Source organism: Oncorhynchus masou, unplaced genomic scaffold (genome assembly GCF_036934945.1).
Source record: "Oncorhynchus masou masou isolate Uvic2021 unplaced genomic scaffold, UVic_Omas_1.1 unplaced_scaffold_1195, whole genome shotgun sequence".
Taxonomy (NCBI): Eukaryota; Metazoa; Chordata; class Actinopteri; order Salmoniformes; family Salmonidae; genus Oncorhynchus; species Oncorhynchus masou.
This window is the reverse complement of record NW_027001726.1, coordinates 28,251-53,612: the sequence shown is the minus strand read 5'-3', so window position 1 is coordinate 53,612 and position 25,362 is coordinate 28,251. Positions and strand designations below refer to the sequence as shown.

Below are 25,362 nucleotides of genomic sequence, written 5' to 3'. Positions count from 1 at the left end.
GTCGATCCTCACAGACATTACAGAGTCGATCCTCACAGACATTACAGAGTCGATCCTCACAGACATTACAGAGTCGATCAGACATTACAGAGTCGATCCTTACAGACATTACAGAGTCGATCCTCACAGACATTACAGAGTCGATCCTACAGACATTACAGAGTCGATCCTTACAGACATTACAGAGTCGATCCTTACAGAGTCGATCCTTACAGACATTACAGAGTCGATCCTTACAGACATTACAGAGTCGATCCAGACATTACAGAGTCGATCCTTACAGACATTACAGAGTCGATCCTTACAGACATTACAGAGTCGATCCTTACAGAGTCGATCCTTACAGACATTACAGAGTCGATCCTTACAGACATTACAGACATTACAGAGTCGATCCTTACAGACATTACAGAGTCAACGTTTTTAAAGGTTCCTTTCCGTGTGAGATATTTCAGGTAAAGGTTGTACTCACTGATGAGTTCGATCTTCCCGTTGTTCTTGACGTGGTAGAACGAGGCGTTGATTCTGGGCGATTCACTGGTGCAGGACGGCAAACTTACTGCCGTTGGGCTCCCTACGCAAACGCTATGATGCTCTCCGCTAGGGGACGACAACACTGGTGTTACTATAACTGGTGGTGTTACTATAACTGGTGGTGTTACTATACCTGGTGGTGTTACCAAGTGGTGTTACTGTACCTAGTGGTGTTACCTCGTGGTGTTACTATACCTAGTGGTGTTACTATACCTACAAACGCTATGATGCTCTCCGCTAGGGGACGACAACACTGGTGTTACTATACCTAGTGGTGTTACTACACCTGGTGGTGTTACTATACCTGGTGGTGTTACTACACCTGGTGGTGTTACTGCACCTGGTGGTGTTACTATACCTACAAACGCTATGATGCCCTGTACCTAGTGGTGTTACTAGTGGTCAACACTGGTGTTACTGCACCTGGTGGTGTTACTGCACCTGGTGGTGTTACTGCACCTGGTGGTGCTCTGCCCTGGTGGTGACACTACACCTGGTGGTGTTACTATACCTACAAACGCTATGATGCTCTCCGCTCGGGGACGACAACACTGGTGTTACTGCACCTGGTGGTGTTACTATACCTGGTGGTGTTACCTAGTGGTGTTGGTGTTACTGTACCTAGTGGTGTCACTGTACTTAGTGGTGTTACTATACCTGGTGGTGTTACTATACCTGGTGGTGTTACTATACCTACAAACGCTATGATGCTCTCCGCTAGTGGGTTACCACTGGTGTTACTGCACCTGGTGGTGTTTATACCTGGTGGTGCTTACTATACCTGGTGGTGTTACCTAGTGGTGTTACCTAGTGGTCCTACCGCACCTAGTGGTCCTACCGCACCTAGTGGCGTTACCACTAGTGGTACCTAGTGGTGTTACTATACCTAGTGGTGTTACTGCACCTGGTGGTGTTACTAGTGGCGTTACCTGTGATGCTTTACCTAGTGGCGTTACAGTGGTGTTACTAGTGCACCTGGTGGCGTTACTATTACCTGGTGGTGTTAGTGGCCTAGTGGTGTTGTTCAGTGGCTTGTACCAGAGTGGTTCAGTCCGTCTTGTACCTAGTGGCGTTGTTAGTGGCGTTACCTAGTGGTGTTACCTAGTGGTCACTGTTACCTCTTGTGGTCGTTTACCGTCTTGTGGCGTTACCTCAGTGGTCTTGTCACCTAGTGGTGTTACCAGTGGTCTTTACTGCACCTCTTGTCAGGGGGTCTTGTTCTGTCCGTCTTGTCAGAGCGGGGGGTTGTTTACCTTGTCAGAGCGGGTGTTGTTCTGTCCGTCTTGTAAGAGGGGGGAGGGGTTGTTCAGTCCGTCTTGTCAGAGTGGGGGTGTTGTTCAGTCCGTCTTGTCAGAGTGGGGGTGTTGTTCAGTCCGTCTTGTCAGAGGGGGGTGTTGTTCAGTCCGTCTTGTCAGAGCGGGGGTGTTGTTCAGTCCGTCTTGTCAGAGGGGGTGCTGTTCACCTCTAGGGGGTGTTGTTCAGTCCGTCTTGTCAGAGCGGGGGTGTTGTTCAGTCCGTCTTGTCAGAGTGGGGGTGTTGTTCAGTCCGTCTTGTCAGAGCGGGGGGGTGTTGTTACAGAGCGTGGGTGTTGTTCACCTGTCAGAGGGGGTGTTGTTCAGTCCGTCTTGTCAGAGTGGGGGTGTTCAGTCCGTCTGTCAGAGCGGGGGGTTGTTCAGTCCGTCTTAGTCAGTCTGCAGGGGGTGTTGTTCAGTCCGTCTTGTCAGAGGGGTGTTGTTCAGTCCGTCTTGTCAGAGCGGGTGTTGTTCAGTCCGTCTTGTCAGAGGGGGTGTTGTTCAGTCCGTCTTAGTCAGAGCGGGGGTGTTGTTCAGTCCGTCTTGTCAGAGCGGGGGTTGTTCAGTCCGTCTTGTTAGGGGGGGTGGTTCAGTCCGTCTTGTCAGAGGGGGTGTTGTTCAGTCCCGTCGTTCAGAGGGGTGTTGTTCAGTCCGTCTTGTCAGAGCGGGGGGTGTTGTTCAGTCGTCTTGTCAGAGGTGGTGTTGTTCAGTCCGTCTTGTCAGAGGGGGTGTTGTTCAGTCCGTCTTGTCAGAGCGGGGGTGTTGTTCAGTGGTGTTACCAGGGGTTGTTGTTCAGTCCGTCTTGTCACCGGGGGTGTTGTTCAGTCCGTCTTGTGGCGTTACCAGTCCGTCTTAGTCAGAGCGTGGGGTGTTGTACCTTCATCTTTTGTCAGTGGTGTTACTCAGTCTTGTCTCAAAGTTGGTCACCACACCTGTCAGAGCGGGGGTTGTTCAGTCCGTCTAGTCAGAGGAGGGGGGAGGTTGACAGGAGGGAGTGGTCTTTACAGAGGGGGCGTCAGGACAGAGGAGAGCGGGGGGGGTTACCTAGAGGCGTTGTTCAGGAGAGACCTAGGTGGCAGGGAGAGGAGAGTCAGGAGGAGAGGGTGTTGTTCAGGACAGACAGGAGGGAGGGGCAGTCCGTCTAGTCAGAGGGGGGTGGACCTACAGGAGGGAGAGTCTAGTCAGAGGAGAGGAGTGTTTTACCTAGTGATGGGGTTACCTAGTGGCGTCAGAGGGGGGTGGTTCAGGTCTTGTCAGAGCGGGGTTGTTAGGGAGAGGAGGAGAGGCGTTACCGGTCAGAGAGGCGTTACAGACAGAGGCGTTAGGGTCAGTCAGAGTGGTGAGGGGGGGTGTTTTAGTCCCTAGAGGCGTTACCTAGTGGTTCAGAGGACAGAGAGGAGGAGGTGAGGACAGTCCGATCTAGTCAGGAGGGGGGGGGGGGTTCAGGACAGGAGTCAGAGGGGGGGGTGTTGTTCAGTCCGAGGAGTCAGAGGGGGGTGTTGTTCAGTCCGTCTAGTCAGAGCGGGGGGTGTTGTTCAGTCTTGTCAGAGCGGGGGGTTGTTCAGTCCGTCTTGTCAGAGCAGGAGTCCGGAGGGGTGGGTTGTTCAGTCCGTCTTGTCAGAGCAGGGGGAGGTGTTGTTCAGTCCGTCTTGTCAGAGGGGGGTTGGGGGGAGGGGTTGTTCAGTCCGTCTGTCAGAGTGGGGGTCAGAGCGGGGATGTTGTTCAGTCCGTCTTGTCAGAGGGGGTTGTTCAGTCCGCTTGTCAGAGCGGGGGTGTTGTTCAGTCCGTCTTGTCAGAGTCCGGTCAGAGAGGGGGTGTTGTTCAGTCCGTCTTGTCAGAGAGGAGGGGGTGTTGTTCAGTCCGTCTTGTCAGAGGGGGGTGTTGTTCAGTCCGTCTTGTCAGAGCGGGGGGTTGGTCCGTCTTGTCAGAGCGGGGGGGTTGTTCAGTCCGTCTTGTCAGAGCGGGGGGTTGTTCAGTCCGTCTTGTCAGAGCGGGGGTGTTGTTCAGTCCGTCTTTGTCAGGAGGGGGGTTGTTCAGTCCGTCTTGTCAGAGCGGGGGGTGTTGTTCAGTCCGTCTAGTCAGAGCGGGGGGTGTTGTTCAGTCCGTCTAGTCAGAGCGGGGGGTGTTGTTCAGTCCGTCTAGTCAGAGCGGGGGGTGTTGTTCAGTCCGTCTAGTCAGAGCCGGGGGTGTTCAGTCCGCCTTGTCAGGGGGGGGTTGTTCAGTCCGAATCTTGTCAGAGCGGGGTGTTGTTCAGTCCGATCTTGTCAGAGCGGGGGTGTTGTTCAGTCCGTCTTGTCAGAGCGGGGGTGTTGTTCAGTCCGTCCTTGTCAGAGCGGGGGTTGTTCAGTCCCGTCTTGTCAGAGTGGGGTGTTGTTCAGTCCGTCTTGTCAGAGGGGGGGTTGTTCAGTCCACCTTGTCAGAGGGGGTCTTGTTCAGTCCGTCTTGTCAGAGCGGGGGTGTTGTTCAGTCCGTCTTGTCAGAGGGGGTGTGTTGTTCAGTCCCTCCCTTGTCAGAGGGGGGGTTCAGAGGGGGGTGTCAGTCCACCTTGTCAGAGGGGGTGTTGTTCAGTCCGTCTTGTCAGAGCGGGGGTGTTGTTCAGTCCGCCTTGTCAGAGCGGGGGGTGTTGTTCAGTCCGTCTTGTCAGAGGGGGGTTGTTCAGTCCACCTTGTCAGAGTGGGGGTGTTGTTCTCAGTCCCCTTGTCAGAGGGGGGTTGTTCAGTCCGTCTTGTCAGAGGGTCTCCCTGTTGTTCAGTCCGTCTTGTCAGAGTTCCTTTGTTCAGTCCGTCTTGTCAGAGGGGGTCAGTCCCCTTGTCAGAGCGGGGTTCAGTCCGTCTTGTCAGAGCGGGGGTGTTGTTCAGTCCGTCTTGTCAGAGCGGGGGTGTTGTTCAGTCCGTCTTGTCAGGAGCTGGGGGTTCCTGTTCAGTCCGCCTTGTCAGAGCGGGGGGGTGTTGTTCAGTCCGTCTTGTCAGAGGGGGTGTTGTTCAGTCCGTCTTGTCCAGAGGGGGTGGGTTGTTCAGTCCCTCCCCTTGTCAGAGTGGGGTTGGGGGTGTCCGTCTTCAGTCCGTCTTGTCAGAGCGGGGGGGGTTGTTCAGTCCGTCTTGTCAGAGGGGGTGTTGTTCAGTCCGCCTTGTCAGAGTGGGGGTCTTGTTCAGTCCCTCTTGTCAGAGCGGGGGTGTTGTTCAGTCCACCTTGTCAGAGAGGGGGTGTTGTTCAGTCCGTCTTGTCAGAGGGGGGGTGTTGTTCAGTCCGCCTTGTCAGAGGGGGTGTTGTTCAGTCCATCTTGTCAGAGGGGGTGTTGTTCAGTCCGTCTTGTCAGCGGGGGGTTGTTCAGTCCGTCTTGTCAGGGGGGTTGTTCAGTCCGGTCTTGTCAGAGGGGGTGTTGTTCAGTCCCTCTTGTCAGAGTGGGGGGGAGGGGGGTTCAGTCCGTCTTGTCACAGGGGGGTTGTTCAGTCCGTCTTGTCAGTTGTTCCGTCTTTAGGGGGTGTTGTTCAGTCCGTCTCTGTCAGTGGGTTTACAGTCCACCAGTTTTAGATTCCGGGTTCCCTTCATCTCCACCACGTCAACAAGAACCTGCTTCTCTCTCATCCTGAAGATCTCAAAGTTGGTCACCACACCCTGAGAGGAGGAGAGACCTGGGGAGGAGAAGGAGGAGAGGAGGGGGAGAGAACGAGAGGAGATGATGATCACCTGGGGACCAGGGAGTCCCTGGGGAGAGGGGAGGAGAGGACAGACAGGAGGAGAGGAGGAGAGAAGAGAGGGAGGAGAGAGGACAGGACAGGAGGATGTCATCACCTGGGGACCAGGAGAGGACAGACAGGAGGAGGAGGAGAGGACAGACAGCTATGATGTCATCACCTGGGGACCAGGAGGAGAGGACAGAGGGAGGAGAGGATTAGGAGAGGACAGACAGGAGGATGTCAGGAGGGACCAGGAGGAGAGGGGAGAGGACAGGAGGAGAGACAGGAGGAGAGGACAGACAGAGAGGAGGAGAGGAGGAGAGACACAGACAGGAGGATGAGGAGGGGACCAGGAGGAGAGCAGAGGGGAGGAGAGGAGGGAGAGAAGAGGAGGGAGAGGATGAGTCATCACCTGGGGAGGAGAGGAGAGAGAGGGGAGGGGGAGATTAAGGAGATGATCACCTGGGGAGGAGGAGAGTCCCGAGAGGAGAGAGACAGGGGACCAGGAGGAGAGACAGCCTGAGGGAGGAGGAGAAGTCCCCTGAGAGGAGAGGGACACACCGGAGGAGAGGGATCGCCTGAGGGGAGGAGAGACAGGGGGAGAGGAGGAGAGAACGAGAGGCTAGAGACAGGAGGAGAGGAGGAGAGTCCCGCAGAGGGAGAGGAGGGGGACAGACAGGAGGGAGAGGAGGAGAGAACTGGAGGAGAGGGAGAGACAGGAGAGGAGAGGAGGAGGAGAGGACACAGAGGAGAGGACCAGACAGGAGGAGAGGGGGGAGGAGAGGAGGACGACAGGGATGAGGACAGACAGGAGGAGGAGAGGAGAGGAGAGGGAAGAGGGAGGAGAGACAGACAGGAGGAGAGGAGAGGGAAGAGGAGGACAGGAGAACAGACAGGAGAGGAGAGGACTAGGGACAGGAGAAGAGGAGAGGAGGGAGGAGAACGCTATGAGGAGAGGACAGACAGGAGGAGAGGAGGAGAGAACGAGAGGAGAGACAGGAGGAGAGGAGGAGAGAAAGAGGAGGAGAGGACAGACAGGAGGGAGGGAGAGGAGAGAGGAGAGAGAGGGGAGGAGGGGAGAACGAGAGGAGATGACAGACAGGGAGGAGAGGAGGAGAGAACGAGGAGGAGAGGACAGACAGAGGAGAGGAGGAGAGAAACTCTAGGAGAGGAGAGAACAGACAGGAGTCTCTGAGAAGGTGGGAGAGAACAGACAGGAGGTGAGGACTAGAGGAGTCTGACAGGGTGGTGTTCTCTTCTCAGACAGGAGGAGAGGAGGAGAGTCTCTGTCTGAGAGGAGAGGACAGACAGGAGGAGAGGAGGAGAGAACTGAGAGGAGAGACAGGAGGAGAGGAGGAGAGAACTGAGAGGAGAGGGACAGTCTCTGGAGGGAGAGAACGAGAGGAGAGGACAGACAGGAGGAGAGAACGAGAGGAGAGGACAGACAGGAGGAGAGGACAGACAGGAGGAGAGGAGGAGAGAACGAGAGGGAGTCTCTGGAGGAGGACAGACAGGAGGAGAGAACGAGAGGAGAGTGGACAGACAGGAGGAGAGAAATTCAGAGGAGAGGACAGACAGGAGGAGAGAACGAGAGGAGAGACAGACAGGAGGAGAGGAGGTGGTGACAGGGAGGAGGAGAGGAGGAGAGAAGTCTCTGTCGAGAGGAGAGGACAGACAGGAGGAGAGGAGGAGAGAACGAGAGGAGAAGACAGACAGGAGGAGAGGAGGAGAGAACAGACAGGAGGAGAGGACAGACAGACAGGAGGAGAGGAGGAGAGAAGGTGAGGAGAGGAGAGGACAGACAGGAGGAGAGGAGGAGACTTGAACTGAGAGGAGAGGACAGACAGGAGGAGAGAACGAGAGAACTGAGAGGAGAGAACAGACAGGAGGAGAGGAGGAGAGAACGAGAGGAGAGGGGAGAGAAACGAGAGGAGAGTGACAGACAGGGAGAGAGAATGATGGAGGAGATGACAGATAAGAGGAGAGGGGGAACGATAGAGGAGAGGACAATTGAGAGAAGGTGACAGAGGATGAAGACTGACTAGATAAAGGAGGACTTGTAAATGAGGTTTAAACATCAAAGCAGTCACATTAACAGACTCCCTCTGTTCTCATCCCCCTTCACTAACCTGAGTTCCTTTAGGTGTCCGGTCCACCTGACACAGAGGTCGTCTCCCTGTCTCTGTTCTCCACCCCCTTCACTAACCTGAGTTCCTTTAGGTGTCCCAGGTCCACCTGAGACACAGAGGTAGTCTCCTGTCTCTGTTCTCCTCCCCCTTCACTAACCTGAGTTCCTTTAGGTGTCCGGTCCACCTGACACAGAGGTAGTCTCCCTGTCTCTGTTCTCCTCCCCCCTTCACTAACCTGAGTTCCTTTAGGTGTCCGGTCCACCTTGACACAGAGGTCAGACTCCCTGTCTCTGTTCTCCACCCCCTTCACTAACCTGAGTTCCTTTAGGTGTCCGGTCCACCTTGACACAGAGGTAGTCTCCTGTCTCTGTTCTCCTCCCCCTTCACTAACCTGGGTTCCTTTAGGTGTCCGGTCCACCCACAGAGGTAAAGTCTCCCTGTCTCTGTTCTCCTCCCCCTTCACTAACCTGAGTTCCTTTAGGTGTCCGGTCCACCTTGACTGACTAGATAACAGAGGTAGTCTCCCTGTCTCTGCCAGTGAAGTTTACAGTCCACCACGTTGAAGAGGTTCCTAACTCTGATCTCCTGCCTGGAGGGAAGCTGCATCAGAGTCACTCTGGCTGGGATGTCTTTGTCCTGATGAAGGGACCCAGAACGACTGATGATGTTAACTGCCTGCCAGGGACCAGGAGAAGTCCCTGCAGAGGGGAGGAGGGGGATGAAGGTCAACACACCCCGCTATGATGTCATCACCTGGGGACCAGGAGAAGTCCCTGCAGAGGGGAGGAGGGGGGGATTAATACACACACCGCTATGATGTCATCACCTGGGGACCAGGAGAAGTCCCTGCAGAGGGGATGGGGGATTAATACACACACCGATAAAGATGTCATCACCTGGGGACCAGGAGAAGTCCCTGCAGAGGGGAGGGGGGATTAGATACACACACCGCTATGATGTCATCACCTGGGGACCAGGAGAAGTCCCTGCAGAGGGGAGGACAGGTGGTGTTCCTCTAACTAGTCTCTGTCTGACAGGTGGTGTTCCTATAACTAGTCTCTGTCTGACTAGATAACAGATTGAACTGATTGAAGGTCAACACCCCCAGGATAAAGACTGACTAGATAACAGATTGAACTGATGAAGGTCAACACCCCCAGGATAAAGACTGACTAGATAACAGATTGAACTGATGAAGGTCAACACCCCCAGGATAAAGACTGACTAGATAACAGACTGAACTAACTGATGAAGGTCAAGACCCCCAGGATAAAGACTGACTAGATAACAGATTGAACTGATGAAGGTCAACACCCCCAGGATAAAGACTGACTAGATAACAGACTGAACTGATGAAGGTCAACACCCCCAGGATAAAGACTGACTAGATAACAGATTGAACTGATGAAGGTCAACACCCCCAGGATGAAGACTGACTAGATAACAGATTGAACTAACTGATGAAGGTCAACACCCCCAGGATAAAGACTGACTAGATAACAGACTGAACTGATGAAGGGTCAACACCCCCAGGATAAAGACTGACTAGATAACAGATTGAACTGATGGTCAACACCCCCAGGATAAAGACTGACTAGATAACAGATTGAACTAACTGATGAAGGGTCAACACCCCCAGGATAAAGACTGACTAGATAACAGATTGAACTAACTGATGAAGGTCAACACCCCCAGGATAAAGACTGACTAGATAACAGACTGAACTGATGAAGGTCAAGACCCCCAGGATAAAGACTGACTAGATAACAGATTGAACTGATGAAGGTCAACACCCCCAGGATAAAGACTGACTAGATAACAGACTGAACTAACTGATGAAGGTCAACACCCCCAGGATAAAGACTGACTAGATAACAGACTGAACTGATGAAGGTCAACACCCCCAGGATAAAGACTGACTAGATAACAGATTGAACTGATGAAGGTCAACACCCCCAGGATAAAGACTGACTAGATAACAGATTGAACTGATGAAGGTCAACACCCCCAGGATAAAGACTGACTAGATAACAGACTGAACTAACTGATGAAGGTCAACACCCCCAGGATAAAGACTGACTAGATAACAGATTGAACTAACTGATGAAGGTCAACACCCCCAGGATAAAGACTGACTAGATAACAGATTGAACTGATTAGGGTCAACACCGCCAGGATAAAGACTGACTAGATAACAGATTGAACTGATGAAGGTCAACACCCCCAGGATAAAGACTGACTAGATAACAGACTGAACTGATGAAGGTCAACACCCCCAGGATAAAGACTGACTAGATAACAGATTGAACTGATGAAGGTCAACACCCCCAGGATAAAGACTGACTAGATAACAGACTGAACTGATGAAGGTCAACACCCCCAGGATAAAGACTGACTAGATAACAGATTGAACTGATGAAGGTCAACACCCCCAGGATAAAGACTGACTAGATAACAGACTGAACTAAGTGATGAAGGTCAACACCCCCAGGATAAAGACTGACTAGATAACAGATTGAACTGATGAAGGTCAACACCCCAGGATAAAGACTGACTAGATAACAGACTGAACTAACTGATGAAGGTCAACACCCCCAGGATAAAGACTGACTAGATAACAGACTGAACTGATGAAGGTCAACACCCCCAGGATAAAGACTGACTAGATAACAGACTGAACTGATGAAGGTCAACACCCCCAGGATAAAGACTGACTAGATAACAGATTGAACTGATGAAGGGTCAACACCCCCAGGATAAAGACTGACTAGATAACAATAACAGATTGAACTGATGAAGGTCAAGACCCCCAGGATAAAGACTGACTAGATAACAGATTGAACTGATGAAGGTCAAGACCCCCAGGATAAAGACTTACTTGATGCCACTGATCTTCAGACTCTTCTTATCCAACAGGCCCATGGACTACGACAGGAGAAAACAGGATGTGGTTCAGTACGGACACACCAGTCTGCTACACAGACACACTCAGAGTCAAACTGGTCAATCTAACTCACTGGGGTCATAGACTGGGGGTCACAGATGCTCAGCGTGGGGACTGACTGAGGGGGGGAGGGGGGGTCATAGATGCTCAGTGTGGGGACTGACTGAGGGGGGGAGGGGGGGTCATAGATGCTCAGCGTGGGGACTTACTGTGGGATGGGGGGTCATAGATGCTCAGTGTGGGGACTGACTGGGGTCATAGATGCTCAGTGTGGGGACTGACTGGGGTCTCATAGATGCTCAGTGTGGGGACTGACTGGGGTCTCAGACGCTCAGTGTGGGGACTGACTGGGGTCGTAGACGCTCAGTGTGGGGACTGACTGGGGTCGTAGATGCTCAGTGTGGGGACTGACTGGGGTCGTAGATGCTCAGTGTGGGGACTGACTGGGGTCTCTTAGACGCTCAGTGTGGGGACTGACTGGGGTCTCTTAGACGCTCAGTGTGGGGACTGACTGGGGTCTCTTAGACGCTCAGTGTGGGGACTGACTGGGGTCTCTTAGACGCTCAGTGTGGGGACTGACTGGGGTCTCTTAGACGCTCAGTGTGGGGACTGACTGGGGTCATAGACGCTCAGTGTGGGGACTGACTGGGGTCTTAGACGCTCAGTGTGGGGACTGACTGGGGTCATAGATGCTCAGTATGGGGACTGACTGGGGTCGTAGATGCTCAGTGTGGGGACTGACTGGGGTCGTAGATGCTCAGTGTGGGGACTGACTGGGGTCGTAGATGCTCAGTGTGGGGACTGACTGGGGTCGTAGATGCTCAGTGTGGGGACTGACTGGGGTCATAGATGCTCAGTGTGGGGACTGACTGGGGTCATAGATGCTCAGTGTGGGGACTGACTGGGGTCATAGATGCTCAGTGTGGGGACTGACTGGGGTCATAGATGCTCAGTGTGGGGACTGACTGGGGTCATAGATGCTCAGTGTGGGGACTGACTGGGGTCATAGATGCTCAGTGTGGGGACTGACTGGGGTCATAGATGCTCAGTGTGGGGACTGACTGGGGTCATAGATGCTCAGTGTGGGGACTGACTGGGGTCATAGATGCTCAGTGTGGGGACTGACTGGGGTCATAGATGCTCAGTGTGGGGACTGACTGGGGTCTCTTAGACGCTCAGTGTGGGGACTGACTGGGGTCATAGATGCACAGTGTGGGGACTGACTGGGGTCATAGATGCACAGTGTGGGGACTGACTGGGGTCGTAGATGCACAGTGTGGGGACTGACTGGGGTCATAGATGCTCAGTGTGGGGACTGACTGGGGTCATAGATGCTCAGTGTGGGGACTTACTGGGGTCGTAGATGCTCAGTGTGGGGACTTACTGGGGTCGTAGATGCTCAGTGTGGGGACTGACTGGGGTCATAGATGCTCAGTGTGGGGACTTACTGGGGTCGTAGATGCTCAGTGTGGGGACTGACTGGGGTCGTAGATGCTCAGTGTGGGGACTGACTGGGGTCATAGATGCTCAGTGTGGGGACTGGCTGGGGTCATAGATGCTCAGTGTGGGGACTGACTGGGGGGGGTCATAGATGCTCAGTGTGGGGACTGGCTGGGGTCATAGATGCTCAGTGTGGGGACTTACTGGGGTCGTAGATGCTCAGTGTGGGGACTGACTGGGGTCTCTTAGATGCAGTGTGGGGACTGACTAGGGTCGTAGATGCTCAGTGTGGGGACTGACTGGGGTCGTAGATGCTCAGTGTGGGGACTGGCTGGGGTCGTAGATGCTCAGTGTGGGGACTGGCTGGGGTCGTAGATGCTCAGTGTGGGGACTGGCTGGGGTCGTAGATGCTCAGTGTGGGGACTGACTGGGGTCATAGATGCTCAGTGTGGGGACTGACTGGGGTCATAGATGCTCAGTATGGGGACTTACTGGGGTCTCGTAGATGCTCAGTGTGTCCTGGGTCATCCTGGCAAAGAACTTCCCATCGTGACTCCACCTGGAGAAACAGACACACGTTAGAACACTGCAGTTCGAGAGAGAACCAAGACAGACCACTGCAGTTAGGGGAGAGAACCAAGACAGTTAGGGGAGAGAACCAAGACAGTTAGGGGAGAGAACCAAGACAGTTAGGGGAGAGAACCAAGACGGACCGCTGTAGTTACACCTGCATTGCTTGCTGTTTTTGGGGGTTTAGGCTGGGTTTCTGTACAGCACTTTGAGATATCAGCTGATGTACAAAGGGCTATATAAATACATTTGATTTGTAGTTAGGGGAGAGAACCAAGACAGACTGCTGTAGTTAGGGGAGAAAACCAAGACAGACCGCTGCAGTTAGAGAGAGAACCAAGACAGAAAGCAAGAGAAACAAGTTCTGCTACAGTTCTTGGCTACTAGAAGATGTAGAGACAGGAAAACAGAGAGGTGTGTCGTCAGGCCTTACTAGAAGATGTAGAGACATGAAAACAGAGAGGTGTGTCGTCGGGCCTTACTTGAAGATGGGCCAGTGGGCGGAGCTCTCACAGTGGAAGCCTCTCTTCTTCTGGCCAGTCAGAATGTCCCAGATGATGATGGCCTGGGGGTCCTCCTTAGTGTCCATCAGGGGACTGAACGTCACCACGTACCTACCAAGCATTATAAACACCTTTATGTGTAGCTTCATAAGGATTCATACAGATGACATAGACAGGTTATAAACCACACGAGGCTCACCATGTACAGGGTAACTGCCCAAATGAAAGGAAACACTTGAGTCAACGAGGGGGATACAAAGTATAATGAAAGCAGGGGCTTCCACACAGGTGTGGTTCCTGAGGTAATTAAGCAATTAACATCCCATCATGCTTAGGGTCATGAATAAAAATGCCCAGTTGACCGTTATCTTGGCGAGCATGGCTAGAAGAAGAGATCTCAGAGACTTTGAAAGAGGGCTCTGAAAGGAGCACAGGGGTTTTAAAGGGGGTGTGAGTCTCAGTCACTGGATCCCAAATTAACACTTCTGGGAGATTCTGAAGAGGCGCCCGAGACAGCGGTTTTCACACCACCGTCAACGAAACACCAAATGAAGGATTTTATCGTGGAAGAACAGTTTCACATTGTCACTTTCATTACGCACACCGGGTCCCTATTCCCAGTGATTAGACACACCCGGTCCCTATTCCCAGTGATTAGTCACACCCGGTCCCTATTCCCAGTGATTAGACACACCCGGTCCCTATTCCCAGTGATTAGACACACCCGGTCCCTATTCCCAGTGATTAGTCACACCCGTCCCTATTCCCAGTGATTAGACACTATTCCCAGTGATTAGACACACCCGGTCCCTATTCCCAGTGATTAGACACACCCGGTCCCTATTCCCAGTGATTAGACACACCCGGTCCCTATTCCCAGTGATTAGACACACCCGGCCCCTATTCCCAGTGATTAGACACACCCGGCCCCTATTCCCAGTGATTAGACACACCCGGCCCCTATTCCCAGTGATTAGACACACCCGGTCCCTATTCCCAGTGATTAGACACACCCGGTCCCTATTCCCAGTGATTAGACACACCCGGTCCCTATTCCCAGTGATTAGACACACCCGGTCCCTATTCCCAGTGATTAGACACACCCGTCCCGTATTCCCAGTGATTAGACACACCCGGTCCCTATTCCCAGTGATTAGACACACCCGGTCCCTATTCCCAGTGATTAGACACACCCGGTCCCTATTCCCAGTGATTAGACACACCCGGTCCCTATTCCCAGTGATTAGACACACCCGGTCCCTATTCCCAGTGATTAGTCACACCCGGTCCCTATTCCCAGTGATTAGACACACCCGGTCCCTATTCCCAGTGATTAGACACACCCGGTCCCTATTCCCAGTGATTAGACACACCCGGTCCCTATTCCCAGTGATTAGACACACCCGGTCCCTATTCCCAGTGATTAGACACACCCGGTCCCTATTCCCAGTGATTAGACACACCCGGTCCCTATTCCCAGTGATTAGACACACCCGGTCCCTATTCCCAGTGATTAGACACACCCGGTCCCTATTCCCAGTGATTAGTCACACCCGGTCCCTATTCCCAGTGATTAGACACACCCGGTCCCTATTCCCAGTGATTAGTCACACCCGGTCCCTATTCCCAGTGATTAGTCACACCCGGTCCCTATTCCCAGTGATTAGACACACCCTATTCCCAGTGATTAGACACACCCGGTCCCTATTCCCAGTGATTAGACACACCCGGTCCCTATTCCCACACCCGGTCCCTATTCCCAGTGATTAGTCACACCCGGTCCCTATTCCCAGTGATTAGACACACCCGGCCCCTATTCCCAGTGATTAGACACACCCGTGTCCCTATTCCCAGTGATTAGACACACCCGGCCCCTATTCCCAGTGATTAGTCACACCCGGTCCCTATTCCCAGTGATTAGACACACCCGGTCCCTATTCCCAGTGATTAGACACACCCGGTCCCTATTCCCAGTGATTAGACACACCCGGTCCCTATTCCCAGTGATTAGACACACCCGGTCCCTATTCCCAGTGATTAGACGCACCCGGTCCCTATTCCCAGTGATTAGGCGCCCCTATTCCCAGTGATTAGTCACACCTGGTCCCTATTCCCAGTGATTAGACACACCCGGTCCCTATTCCCAGTGATTAGACACACCCGGTCCCTATTCCCAGTGATTAGACACACCCAGTCCCTATTCCCAGTGATTAGACACACCCGGTCCCTATTCCCAGTGATTAGACGCACCTGGTCCCTATTCCCAGTGATTAGGCGCCCCTATTCCCAGTGATTAGGCGCCCCTATTCCCAGTGATTAGGCGCCCCTATTCCCAGTGATTAGTAATTGTGTGCCCTTGGTTTACCATTGTCCTGTCGATATATTGTTACAATGTCCGTTGGTGCGTGTGAGTACATGTGCTGTCGTGGGTCTCGTCCCGTGTGTTAGTCATTGTGCGCTTGTGTTATTTATTCGAGGTACTCCTCTCTCTTTTCGTTTTGGGGTTTAAACCCTGTGTGTTGTATACGTGCTTGTTTGGTCTTTGTCCCCGTGCCTGTACATAATAACAACATTACGTATTCCTGCGCCTGTCTCCCGATCCCTTACGCCAGCGTGACACACCCCTCCGATAGAGTTCCAGAAACGTATAGAATCTACGCCGACGAGCATCGAAGCTGTTCTGGCTGGTGGTGCAACACCCTATTAAGACACTTTGTTGGGGTTTCCTTTATTCTGGCAGTTACCCGCAGCTACCAAGCATTATAACCCCTTTATGTTGCTTCACACGGCTTCATACCGCCGACAGAGCTACACTAGGGCATGGGGGTGTCCATCAGGGGACTGGACGTCACGGCGACGTCCCTATGAAGCGTTATAACACCTTAAAAGGCTTAATAAGACTACATAGAGTTACATTATGGCCCGAAGGTCCTCAGTTACTATCAGGGAATTAGGCATTATAACAACGTCAGTTAAGAACAAATTCTTATTCTCAATGACGGCCTAGGAACAGTGGGTTAACTGCCTGTTCAGGGGCAGAACGACAGATTTTTACCTTGTCGACTCGGGGATTCGATCCAGCAACCTTTCGGTTACTAGTCCAACGCTCTAACCACTAGTCCAACGCTCTAACCACTAGTCCAACGCTCTAACCACTAGTCCAACGCTCTAACCACTAGTCCAACGCTCTAACCACTAGTCCAACGCTCTAACCACTAGTCCAACGCTCCAACCACTAGTCCAACGCTCCAACCACTAGTCCAACGCTCCAACCACTAGTCCAACGCTCCAACCACTAGTCCAACGCTCCAACCACTAGTCCAACGCTCCAACCACTAGGCTACCTGCCCCCCAACCACTAGGCTACCTGCCCCCTCTAACCACTAGGCTACCTGCCCCCCCTCTAACCACTAGGCTACCTGCCCCCCTCTAACCACTAGGCTACCTGCCCCCCCTCTAACCACTAGGCTACCTGCCCCCCCTCTAACCACTAGGCTACCTGCCCCCCTAACCACTAGGCTACCTGCCCCCCCCTCTAACCACTAGGCTACCTGCCCCCCCTCTAACCACTAGGCTGCCCCCCCCCCTAACCCTAGGCTACCCCCCCCTCTAACCACTAGGCTACCTGCCCCCCCCTAACCACTAGGCTACCTGCCCCCCCCCTCTAACCACTAGGCTACCTGCCCCCCCTCTAACCACTAGGCTACCTGCCCCCCCCCTCTAACCACTAGGCTACCTGCCCCCCCCCCTCTAACCACTAGGCTACCTGCCCCCCCCCTCTAACCACTAGGCTACCTGCCCCCCCTCTAATCACTAGGCTACCTTTCCCCCCCCTCTAACCACTAGGCTACCTGCCCCCCCCCCCCCCTCTAACCACTAGGCTACCTGCCCCCCCCCTCTAACCACTAGGCTACCTGCCCCCCTCTAATCACTAGGCTACCTTTCCCCCCCTCTAACCACTAGGCTACCTGCCCCCCCCCTCTAACCACTAGGCTACCTGCCCCCCCCTCTAACCACTAGGCTACCTGCCCCCCCTCTAACCACTAGGCTACCTGCCCCCCCCCCTCTAACCACTAGGCTACCTGCCCCCCTCTAACCACTAGGCTACCTGCCCCCCCTCTAACCACTAGGCTACCCCCTCTAACCACTAGGCCCCCTCTAACCACTAGGCTACCTGCCCCCCCTCTAACCACTAGGCTACCTGCCCCCCCCCCTCTAACCACTAGGCTACCTGCCCCCCTCTAACCACTAGGCTACCTGCCCCCTCTAACCACTAGGCTACCTGCCCCCCCTCTAACCACTAGGCTACCTGCCCCCCTCTAACCACTAGGCTACCTGCCCCCCCCCCCCCCTCTAACCACTAGGCTACCTGCCCTCCCCCCCCCTAACCACTAGGCTACCTGCCCCCCCCTCTAACCACTAGGCTACCTGCCCCCCCCCCCCCTGCCCCCCCCCTCTAACCACTAGGCTACCTGCCCCCCCCTCTAACCACTAGGCTACCTGCCCCCCCCCTCTAACCACTAGGCTACCTGCCCCCCCCCCCTCTAACCACTAGGCTACCTGCCCCCCCCCCTCTAACCACTAGGCTACCTGCCCCCCCCTCTAACCACTAGGCTACCTGCCCCCCCCCCCCCCTCTATCCACTAGGCTACCTGCCCCCCCTCTAACCACTAGGCTACCTGCCCCCCCCCCCTCTAACCACTAGGCTACCTGCCCCCTCCTCTAACCACTAGGCTACCTGCCCCCCTCTAACCACTAACGACCTGGCTACCTGCCCCCCCTCCTCTAACCACTAGGCTACCTGCCCCCCCCCCCCTAACCACTAGGCTACCTGCCCCCCCTCTAACCACTAGGCTACCTGCCCCCCCCCCTAACCACTAGGCTACCTGCCGCCCCATAAGGCTCCATAGATGTGATATGGACAGGCATGGATTATCCATCAGCGATTGGTTACCTCTCGCAGGGGGAGAAGTCGATCAGAGACACTCCCTGGTGGCTGAAACGCTGGATCTGCTTGAACTTCTCTCCGCCCCACAATGCAATGCCTCGCTGGTGGAACGTGGCCAGGTAGGTTCCCTTGGGAGACCAGCGCACATAGGTCTCTGTCCAGCGCTACAGGGACACAACACACAGCCCCCGGATTCATCAATATACACTACGGCAGACATTTTGTTGACACAATCAACCCGTCTACTTTTAAAGCCGTCAAATGTATTCCAGTAGATGTAGAATGCTCGGTGCAAAAAAAAAACAACAACAAAATTCTGATTGGTTGAACCATCATCTCACTGCGTCGTCGTGATTGGTCGAACGGTTGACTCACCGCCCTCTCCTCGGAGACGATCGGATCCTTGGCGTCGTTGTTGAAGATGGCGGTCCTCTCTCCTGATTCGTAGATGACGCTGTACTGGTCACGACAGTCAGGGTCCTCCATCCAGTGACGCATGTTACCCTGGCAACACAAACAGGAAGTGACCGTTAGTAATGACTTGCCCCCCCCCTCTCTGAACGTGTGGTTGAAGTGACAGTGTGTAACTCACAAAGTCCTTGAAGGGCTGCTTCTCAGGAGTCTCCCACTCGTCGCTGATGCTCATGTACCTGGAACACAAACGGCCCCCCATCTACAGCAGGCAGTTCTATATCACGTATATCTATTGGCAAACATTTCTGCCGTGTTGACGTTGTGCCAGATGCCCCCGGACACCCCATATAACAGCTGGAATGATGCTCCCCGGACACCCCAGACACCCCATATAAACAGCTGGAATGATGCCCCCGGACACCCCATATAACAGCTGGAATGATGCCCCCAGACACCCCATATAACAGCTGGAATGATGACACCCCCCCACCCCATAACAGCTGGAATGATGCCCCTGACACCCCATATAACAGCTGGAATGATGCCCCCGGACACCCCATATAACAGCTGGAATGATGCCCCCAGACACCCCATATAACAGCTGGAATGATGCCCCTGAACACCCCATATAACAGCTGGAATGATGTCCCGGACACCCCATATAACAGCTGGTGTTTGTGTGTGATGCCCCCAGACACCCCGGTGAACACATTAACAGCTGGAATGATGCCCCTGCATTTAACAGCTTGAATGATGTCCCTGAACACGTTCATATCACTGGCCACTGGAAGATGCCCCCGGACACCTGAGTTTGTGTGGGAGCCCCATACTTGTCGAAGTCGGTGAACACATTGACTCTGAAGGTGTGCTGCTTGTAACTACAGGTTAACTTCACTGCCTCCAGAGCCTGAGTGGGAGCCCCATACTCCAGGAAGATGTACCTACAGAGGAGATAACATTAACTACCGGTTAACTAACTATAGGGCTGAGTGGGATACTCCAGGAAGATGTACCTACAGAGATCAAACAATAAAACAAAGACTAAGCTCTTTGGTCCTTTAAAAACCTACTTTGCGTAAAATATTGTGCTATAGCTTGGAAAATAAACACACGTGACTGTGGTTGACAACATACATAACCTCCTACAGCCTCCCTGCACCCTCCTACAGCCTCCTTGCAACCCCTACAGCCTAAAATACCCCCCTACAGCCTCCCTGAACCCCCTACAGCCCCCTGACCCCTGTACAGCCACCCTGACCCCCCTCCCACCCAGCCTCCCTGAACCCCTACAGCCTCCCTGCAACCCTCCTACAGCCTCCTTGCAACCCCCTACAGCCTCCCTGAACCCCCTACAGCCTCCCTCCATACACCCCCCTACAGCCTCCCTGCACCCTCCTACAGCCTCCCTGCACCCCTCCTACAGCCTCCCTGCACCCCCCTACAGCCACAGCCTCCCTGCACCCCGTGAACCCCATACCCACAGCCTCCCTGCACCCTCCTACAGCCTCCCTGCACCCCCCTCCTACAGCCTCCCTGCACCCCCCTACAGCCTCCCTGCACCCTCCTACAGCCTCCCTGCACCCCCCTCCCACAGCCTCCCTGCAGCCCCTGCACCCCCACAGCCTCCCTGCACCCTCCTACAGCCTCCCTGCACCCTCCACAGCCCCCTGCACCCCCCTACAGCCTCCCTGCACCCCTCCCACAGCCTCCCTGCAACCCTCCTACAGCCTCCCTGCACCCCTCCTACAGCCTCCCTGCACCCCCCTACAGCCTCCCTGCACCCTCCTACAGCCCCCCTGCAACCCCCTACAGCCTCCCTGCACCCTCCTACAGCCTCCCTGCAACCCCCTACAGCCTCCCTGCACCCTCCTACAGAACCCTCCTACAGCCTCCCTGCACCCCCTCCTACAGCCTCCCTGGACAGCCTCCCTGCACCCCTCCTACAGCTGCAACCCCCTACAGCCTCCCTGAACCCCCCACAGCCCTGCCCCTGAACCCTCCTACAGCCTCCCTGCACCCCCTACAGCCTCCCTGCACCCTCCCTACAGCCTCCCTGCACCCTCCTACAGCCTCCCTGCACCCCTCCTACAGCCTCCCTGCACCCCTCCTACAGCCTCCCTACAGCCTCCTTGCAACCCCCTACAGCCTCCCTGAACCCTCCTACAGCCCCCCTGCACCCCTCCTACAGCCTCCCTTAACCCTCCTACAGCCTCCCTTAACCCTCCTACAGCCTCCCTGCAGCCTCCCCACCCCCCACAGCCTCCCCTGCACCCCTCCTACAGCCTCCCTGAACCCCTCCTACAGCCTCCCTGCACCCCTCCTACACCTCCCCCCTCCTACAGCCTCCCTGCACCCTCCTACAGCCTCCCTGCACCCTCCCCACAGCCTCCCTGCACCCTCCCACAGCCTCCCTGCACCCTCCTACAGCCTCCCTGCACCCCTCCTACAGCCTCCCTGCACCCCTCCTACAGCCTCCCTGCACCCCTCCTACAGCCTCCCTGAACCCCCCTACAGCCTCCCTGAACCCTCCTACAGCCTCCCTGCCCTCCTACAGCCTCCCTGCACCCCCCTACAGCCTCCCCTTAACCCCCCTACAGCCTCCCCTGCACCCCCTACAGCCTCCCTGAACCCTCCACAGCCTGAACCCCCTGCCTCCCCCTACAGCCTCCCTGAACCCTCCTACAGCCTCCCTACACACCCTCCTACAGCCTCCCTGAACCCTCCCTACAGCCTCCCTACACCCCCCTACAGCCTCCCCTGAACCCTCCTACAGCCTCCCTGCACCCTCCTACAGCCTCCCTGAACCCTCCTACAGCCTGCACCCCCCTACAGCCTCCCTGAACCCCCCTACAGCCTCCCTGAACCCTCCTACAGCCTCCCTTAACCCTCCTACAGCCTCCCTCCCTACAGCACCCTCCCTACAGCCTCCCTGCACCCTCCTACAGCCTCCTGCACCCCTCCTACAGCCTCCCTGCACCCCTCCCACAGCCCCCTGCACCCCTCCTACAGCCTCCCTGCACCCCTCCTACAGCCCCCTGCACCCCTCCTACAGCCTCCCTGCACCCCTCCTACAGCCTCCCTGCTCACCCCTTCGTGAGTCCTTCAGGTCCGTCTACCGTCGGGTAGAACTCGTTGGTGATCTTGCCGAACTTGGAGAATATCTTGTGGATGACGTTCTTCAGTTTCTCCAGGCGCTCGGGGCCGACCTGGGGCACATTGTCCACGACAACCACAGAGTCTATCCCGTCTGCCTCCTGGGGCTTCTCCCGCAGCAGGTCACCCAGTAACTCTACGCGGGGGATGTACATATGTACATGAATGTAAAGTGACTATGCATATAAGATAAACAGTGGTAGCAGCTCGTGACAGAGGGGCAGCAGGTCACCCAGTAAGTCTTAAAGCCTACGTGGGGGGGGTAAAAAAAGAGCTACCGCTTGCCAAGTAGTAGAGAACAGTCTGTGGCTGGGGTGTTTGACCAAGGGGCAGGGTAGCCTAGTGGTTAGAGCGTTGGACTAGTAACCCGAAAGGTTGCAAGTTCGAAGCCCCGAGCTGACAAGGTACAAATCTATCGTTCTGCCCCTGAACAGGCAGTTAACCAGGCCGTCATTGAAAATAAGAATTTGTTCTTAACTGACTTGTCTAGTAAAATAAAAGGTAAAATAAAAATTTGATGAGGTAGTTTATCAAACCAGGGTTTTCCATATGATTGATTGTGTCAAAGACAAAGACGGGCCTCATGTTATTTGATGAGGTAGTTTTATCAAACCAGGGTTTTCCATATCATTGATTGTGTCAAAGACAAAGACGGGCCTCATGTTATTTGATGAGGTAGTTTTATCAAACCAGGGTTTTCCATATCATTGATTGTGTAAAGACAAAGACGGGCCTCATGTTATTTGAGGAGGTAGTTTGATCAAACCAGGGTTTTCCATATCATTGATTGTGTCAAAGACAAAGACGGGCCTCATGTTATTTGATGAGGTAGTTTGATCAAACCAGGGTTTCCCATACCATTGATTGTGTAAAGACAAAGACGGGCCTCATGTTATTTGATGAGGTTAGTTTGATCAAACCAGGGTTTTCCATATCATTGATTGTGTAAAGACAAAGACAGGCCTCATGTTATTTGAGGAGGTAGTTTGATCAAACCAGGGTTTTCCATATCATTGATTGTGTCAAAGACAAAGACAGGCCTCATTGATTGTGATCAAACCAGGGTTTTCCATATCATTGATTGTGTCAAAGACAAAGACAGGCCTCATGTTATTTGATGAGGTTAGTTTGATCAAACCAGGGTTTTCCATATCATTGATTGTGTCAAAGACAAAGACAGGCCTCATGTTATTTGAGGAGGTAGTTTGATCAAACCAGGGTTTTCCATATCATTGATTGTGTAAAGACAAAGACAGGCCTCATGTATTAATAATGCCATTCAGCATAAACTTTTAATCTTTTTATCTAAAGCGACTCACGTGTGCATACATTTTTACATGTTTTTAGCAATTAACTGGAGACAATGTCACCTAAAATTAGCTCTGTTGTCCCCCACAGAAAGTGAATTTACCATTGTTGCCACACCTGCTGAAAATTAAACTTGGATAAAGGCTATGAGGATGTAGTTTGGGCTTTGTTGTGTGTTTTTATAAACCTATATCTGCATTCACTATTATCTGACAGCCGGTAGTTGAGGTTGGACAGTAAAACACTGACGGCGGGGAGTCAAAATGTCCCGCTTCAACTAACTGGAAACCAAAACAGTTATGCTCACATTTTGTTTACAATAAGAACATAGCTAACAAACAAAATGTGTAAAATGTCACAGACGTAGTAAATATTTCTCCTTTTGGTACGCCATCTGTATGGACAACTTTGAGTGAATCCGCATGAATGAATCCACTGTTAGCTTTTAGCAGCTACTGTAGCTAACTAATATTATCACTTAAAATGAACATCCTCAAAAAAAGTCATCATTAACTGATCTTCAAGTTGACCCTTCCAAAAAAAAAACACGTTTTAAAAAGTATTTTAACAATTATTTATATACATTTTGGTTTATATTACATATGATGGCCTTGTAGCTAACTAAAATTATCACTTAATGAACGTCCTCATTAACTGGTCTTCACGTTGAACCTTCAAAATGTTTTAAATATTTCAATTATTTATACCCATTTTGGTTTATATGTCCATGTACTACATATGATGGCCTTGTGGCCAACTACTATGTGTTAAAAACAACGTGCTAAGCGGCTCTCCAGGCCGCATTATAATCCGGCATCTTTCCTGCGTTTCCTCACCTTCATCGTCGACATCATCTTCAAAGTCTTCTGGGTCACTGAACGACGGTTCATCCTCGTCGAAATCGACATCAACAGGCATATCCTCCGTGTCGTGCATTTAACAGGCGAAAGAAGTGTGTGTTAGTCGACGCTAAATCGGTGTAAAATGTAGATTTTGTGTATCACCATGTGCGATTTACGTGAAAATGGACGAATTGCGGGGAAACGTCGAGGAGGAGTTTAACTTCCGGTTTCGCGATATCACTACAGACACGTGTTAGTGTGTCGATAGGCTGCAGTGCGATGCGATGCCTTTTAGATTCAGTTTACCACATTGTATGAGATCGGAGAAAATGCGCAGTTGCTGTTATTATTCTTTTTAAATCGTTTTTTTTAATGCACACACCTTGAATGGTCCTTCTTACTTTCCGTAGTGAGGGAATCCATGAACGCACGCTTCGGTAAAACGGAACACGGTTTCAGTCCCGCGTGATACTTTTCAGGCGATTGCTATCTATCAAGCTTCGTGAATTTGTCCCTAAATTGCTTCTCAGATATCTTCAACATATACCTAGGTACTGTGGTTATCGTGCATTTGTCATTCAACTCAGTTGTTTTGTGTAGCTGACTTGGTTAACTTGATTACGAACGTGTTGCCATACAGTTCCTTACTTTACTTAGCAAGCTAGCTCTGGTCCAGGGCGGCAGTGTGCTTTACTATTAGACTCGATGAACGCTTACGAAACGCCCTGGACCAGAGCTAGTAAACTACAATCTGTCTAAACTAAAGTCATATTCCCCCTCTTGGCTTTTCCCCATAGACATCTCTAAGCAGCATGGACAGTGAGTGCCTGGTGTTGTTGCCTCGGGTGTGCGCTGTACTAGCGGACCCCAGACAGTCCCTACCAGATGACACCAGCTTCGAGAAACTGCTGGACTGGTTCACTGGTCTCACCAAGGAGGGTGAGGAGACACACACACACACAGAGAAAGGTCTCACAAGCAAGAATAAGGAGGAGAGACTTCCTATATAATCTCTCACACACACAGCGAGGATGAATCAAATCAAAAAAAAATTGTCACATACACATGGTTAGCAGATGTTAATGCGAGTGGAGCGAAATGCTTGTGCTTCTATTTCCGACAATGCAGTAATAACCAACAAGTAATCTAACTAATAATTACAAAACTACTGTCTTATACACACAAGTGTAAGGGGATAAAGAATATGTACATAAAGATATATGAATGAGTGATGGTACAGAGCAGCATAGGCAAGATACAGTAGATGGTATCGAGTACAGTATATACATATGAGATGAGTATGTAAACAAAGTGGCATAGTTAAAGTGACTAGTGATACATGTATTACATAAAGATGCAGTAGATGATATAGAGTACAGTATATACATATACATATGAGATGAATAATGTAGGGTATGTAAACATTATATTAGGTAGCATTGTTTAAAGTGGCTAGTGATATATTTTACATCAATTCCCATTATTGAAGTGGCTGGAGTTGAGTCAGTGTGTTGGCAGCAGCCACTCAATGTTAGTGGTTGCTGTTTAACAGTCTGATGGCCTTGAGATAGAAGCTGTTTTTCAGTCTCTCTGTCCCAGCTTTGATGC

General features: G+C 52.7%; 1 protein-coding gene and 1 long non-coding RNA gene across 3 annotated transcripts in view; both read right to left on the bottom strand.

The window, feature by feature from the left end:
* The window catches only part of LOC135529643 (eukaryotic translation initiation factor 3 subunit B-like), a 34,049-nt gene extending 10,060 nt beyond the window's left edge, over nt 1-23,989 (bottom strand). Inside the window, exons 1-13 of the mRNA XM_064958269.1 lie at nt 23,749-23,989; nt 21,539-21,740; nt 19,282-19,392; nt 18,630-18,687; nt 18,413-18,541; nt 18,044-18,201; nt 13,069-13,200; nt 12,509-12,575; nt 10,511-10,557; nt 8,529-8,618; nt 8,386-8,405; nt 8,137-8,330; nt 7,868-7,954 (exon numbers count right to left, since the gene is read on the bottom strand). Coding sequence (XP_064814341.1) covers nt 7,868-7,954; nt 8,137-8,330; nt 8,386-8,405; nt 8,529-8,618; nt 10,511-10,557; nt 12,509-12,575; nt 13,069-13,200; nt 18,044-18,201; nt 18,413-18,541; nt 18,630-18,687; nt 19,282-19,392; nt 21,539-21,740; nt 23,749-23,848 — 1,395 coding nt within the window. The 5' untranslated portion in view covers nt 23,849-23,989. The remainder of the gene's footprint in view (nt 1-7,867; nt 7,955-8,136; nt 8,331-8,385; nt 8,406-8,528; nt 8,619-10,510; nt 10,558-12,508; nt 12,576-13,068; nt 13,201-18,043; nt 18,202-18,412; nt 18,542-18,629; nt 18,688-19,281; nt 19,393-21,538; nt 21,741-23,748) is intronic.
* Nucleotides 283-7,845, bottom strand: LOC135529644 (uncharacterized). Of its 2 annotated transcripts, none has more exons than XR_010453741.1 (3): nt 7,790-7,845; nt 5,349-5,441; nt 283-600 (listed from the first exon to the last, which is right to left on the bottom strand). It is a non-coding gene; the product is annotated as an uncharacterized LOC135529644 (long non-coding RNA). The 2 variants fall into 2 exon arrangements; XR_010453742.1 differs by lacking the exon at nt 283-600 and adding an exon at nt 1,232-1,251.
* Nucleotides 23,990-25,362: the final 1,373 nt, after the last annotated feature.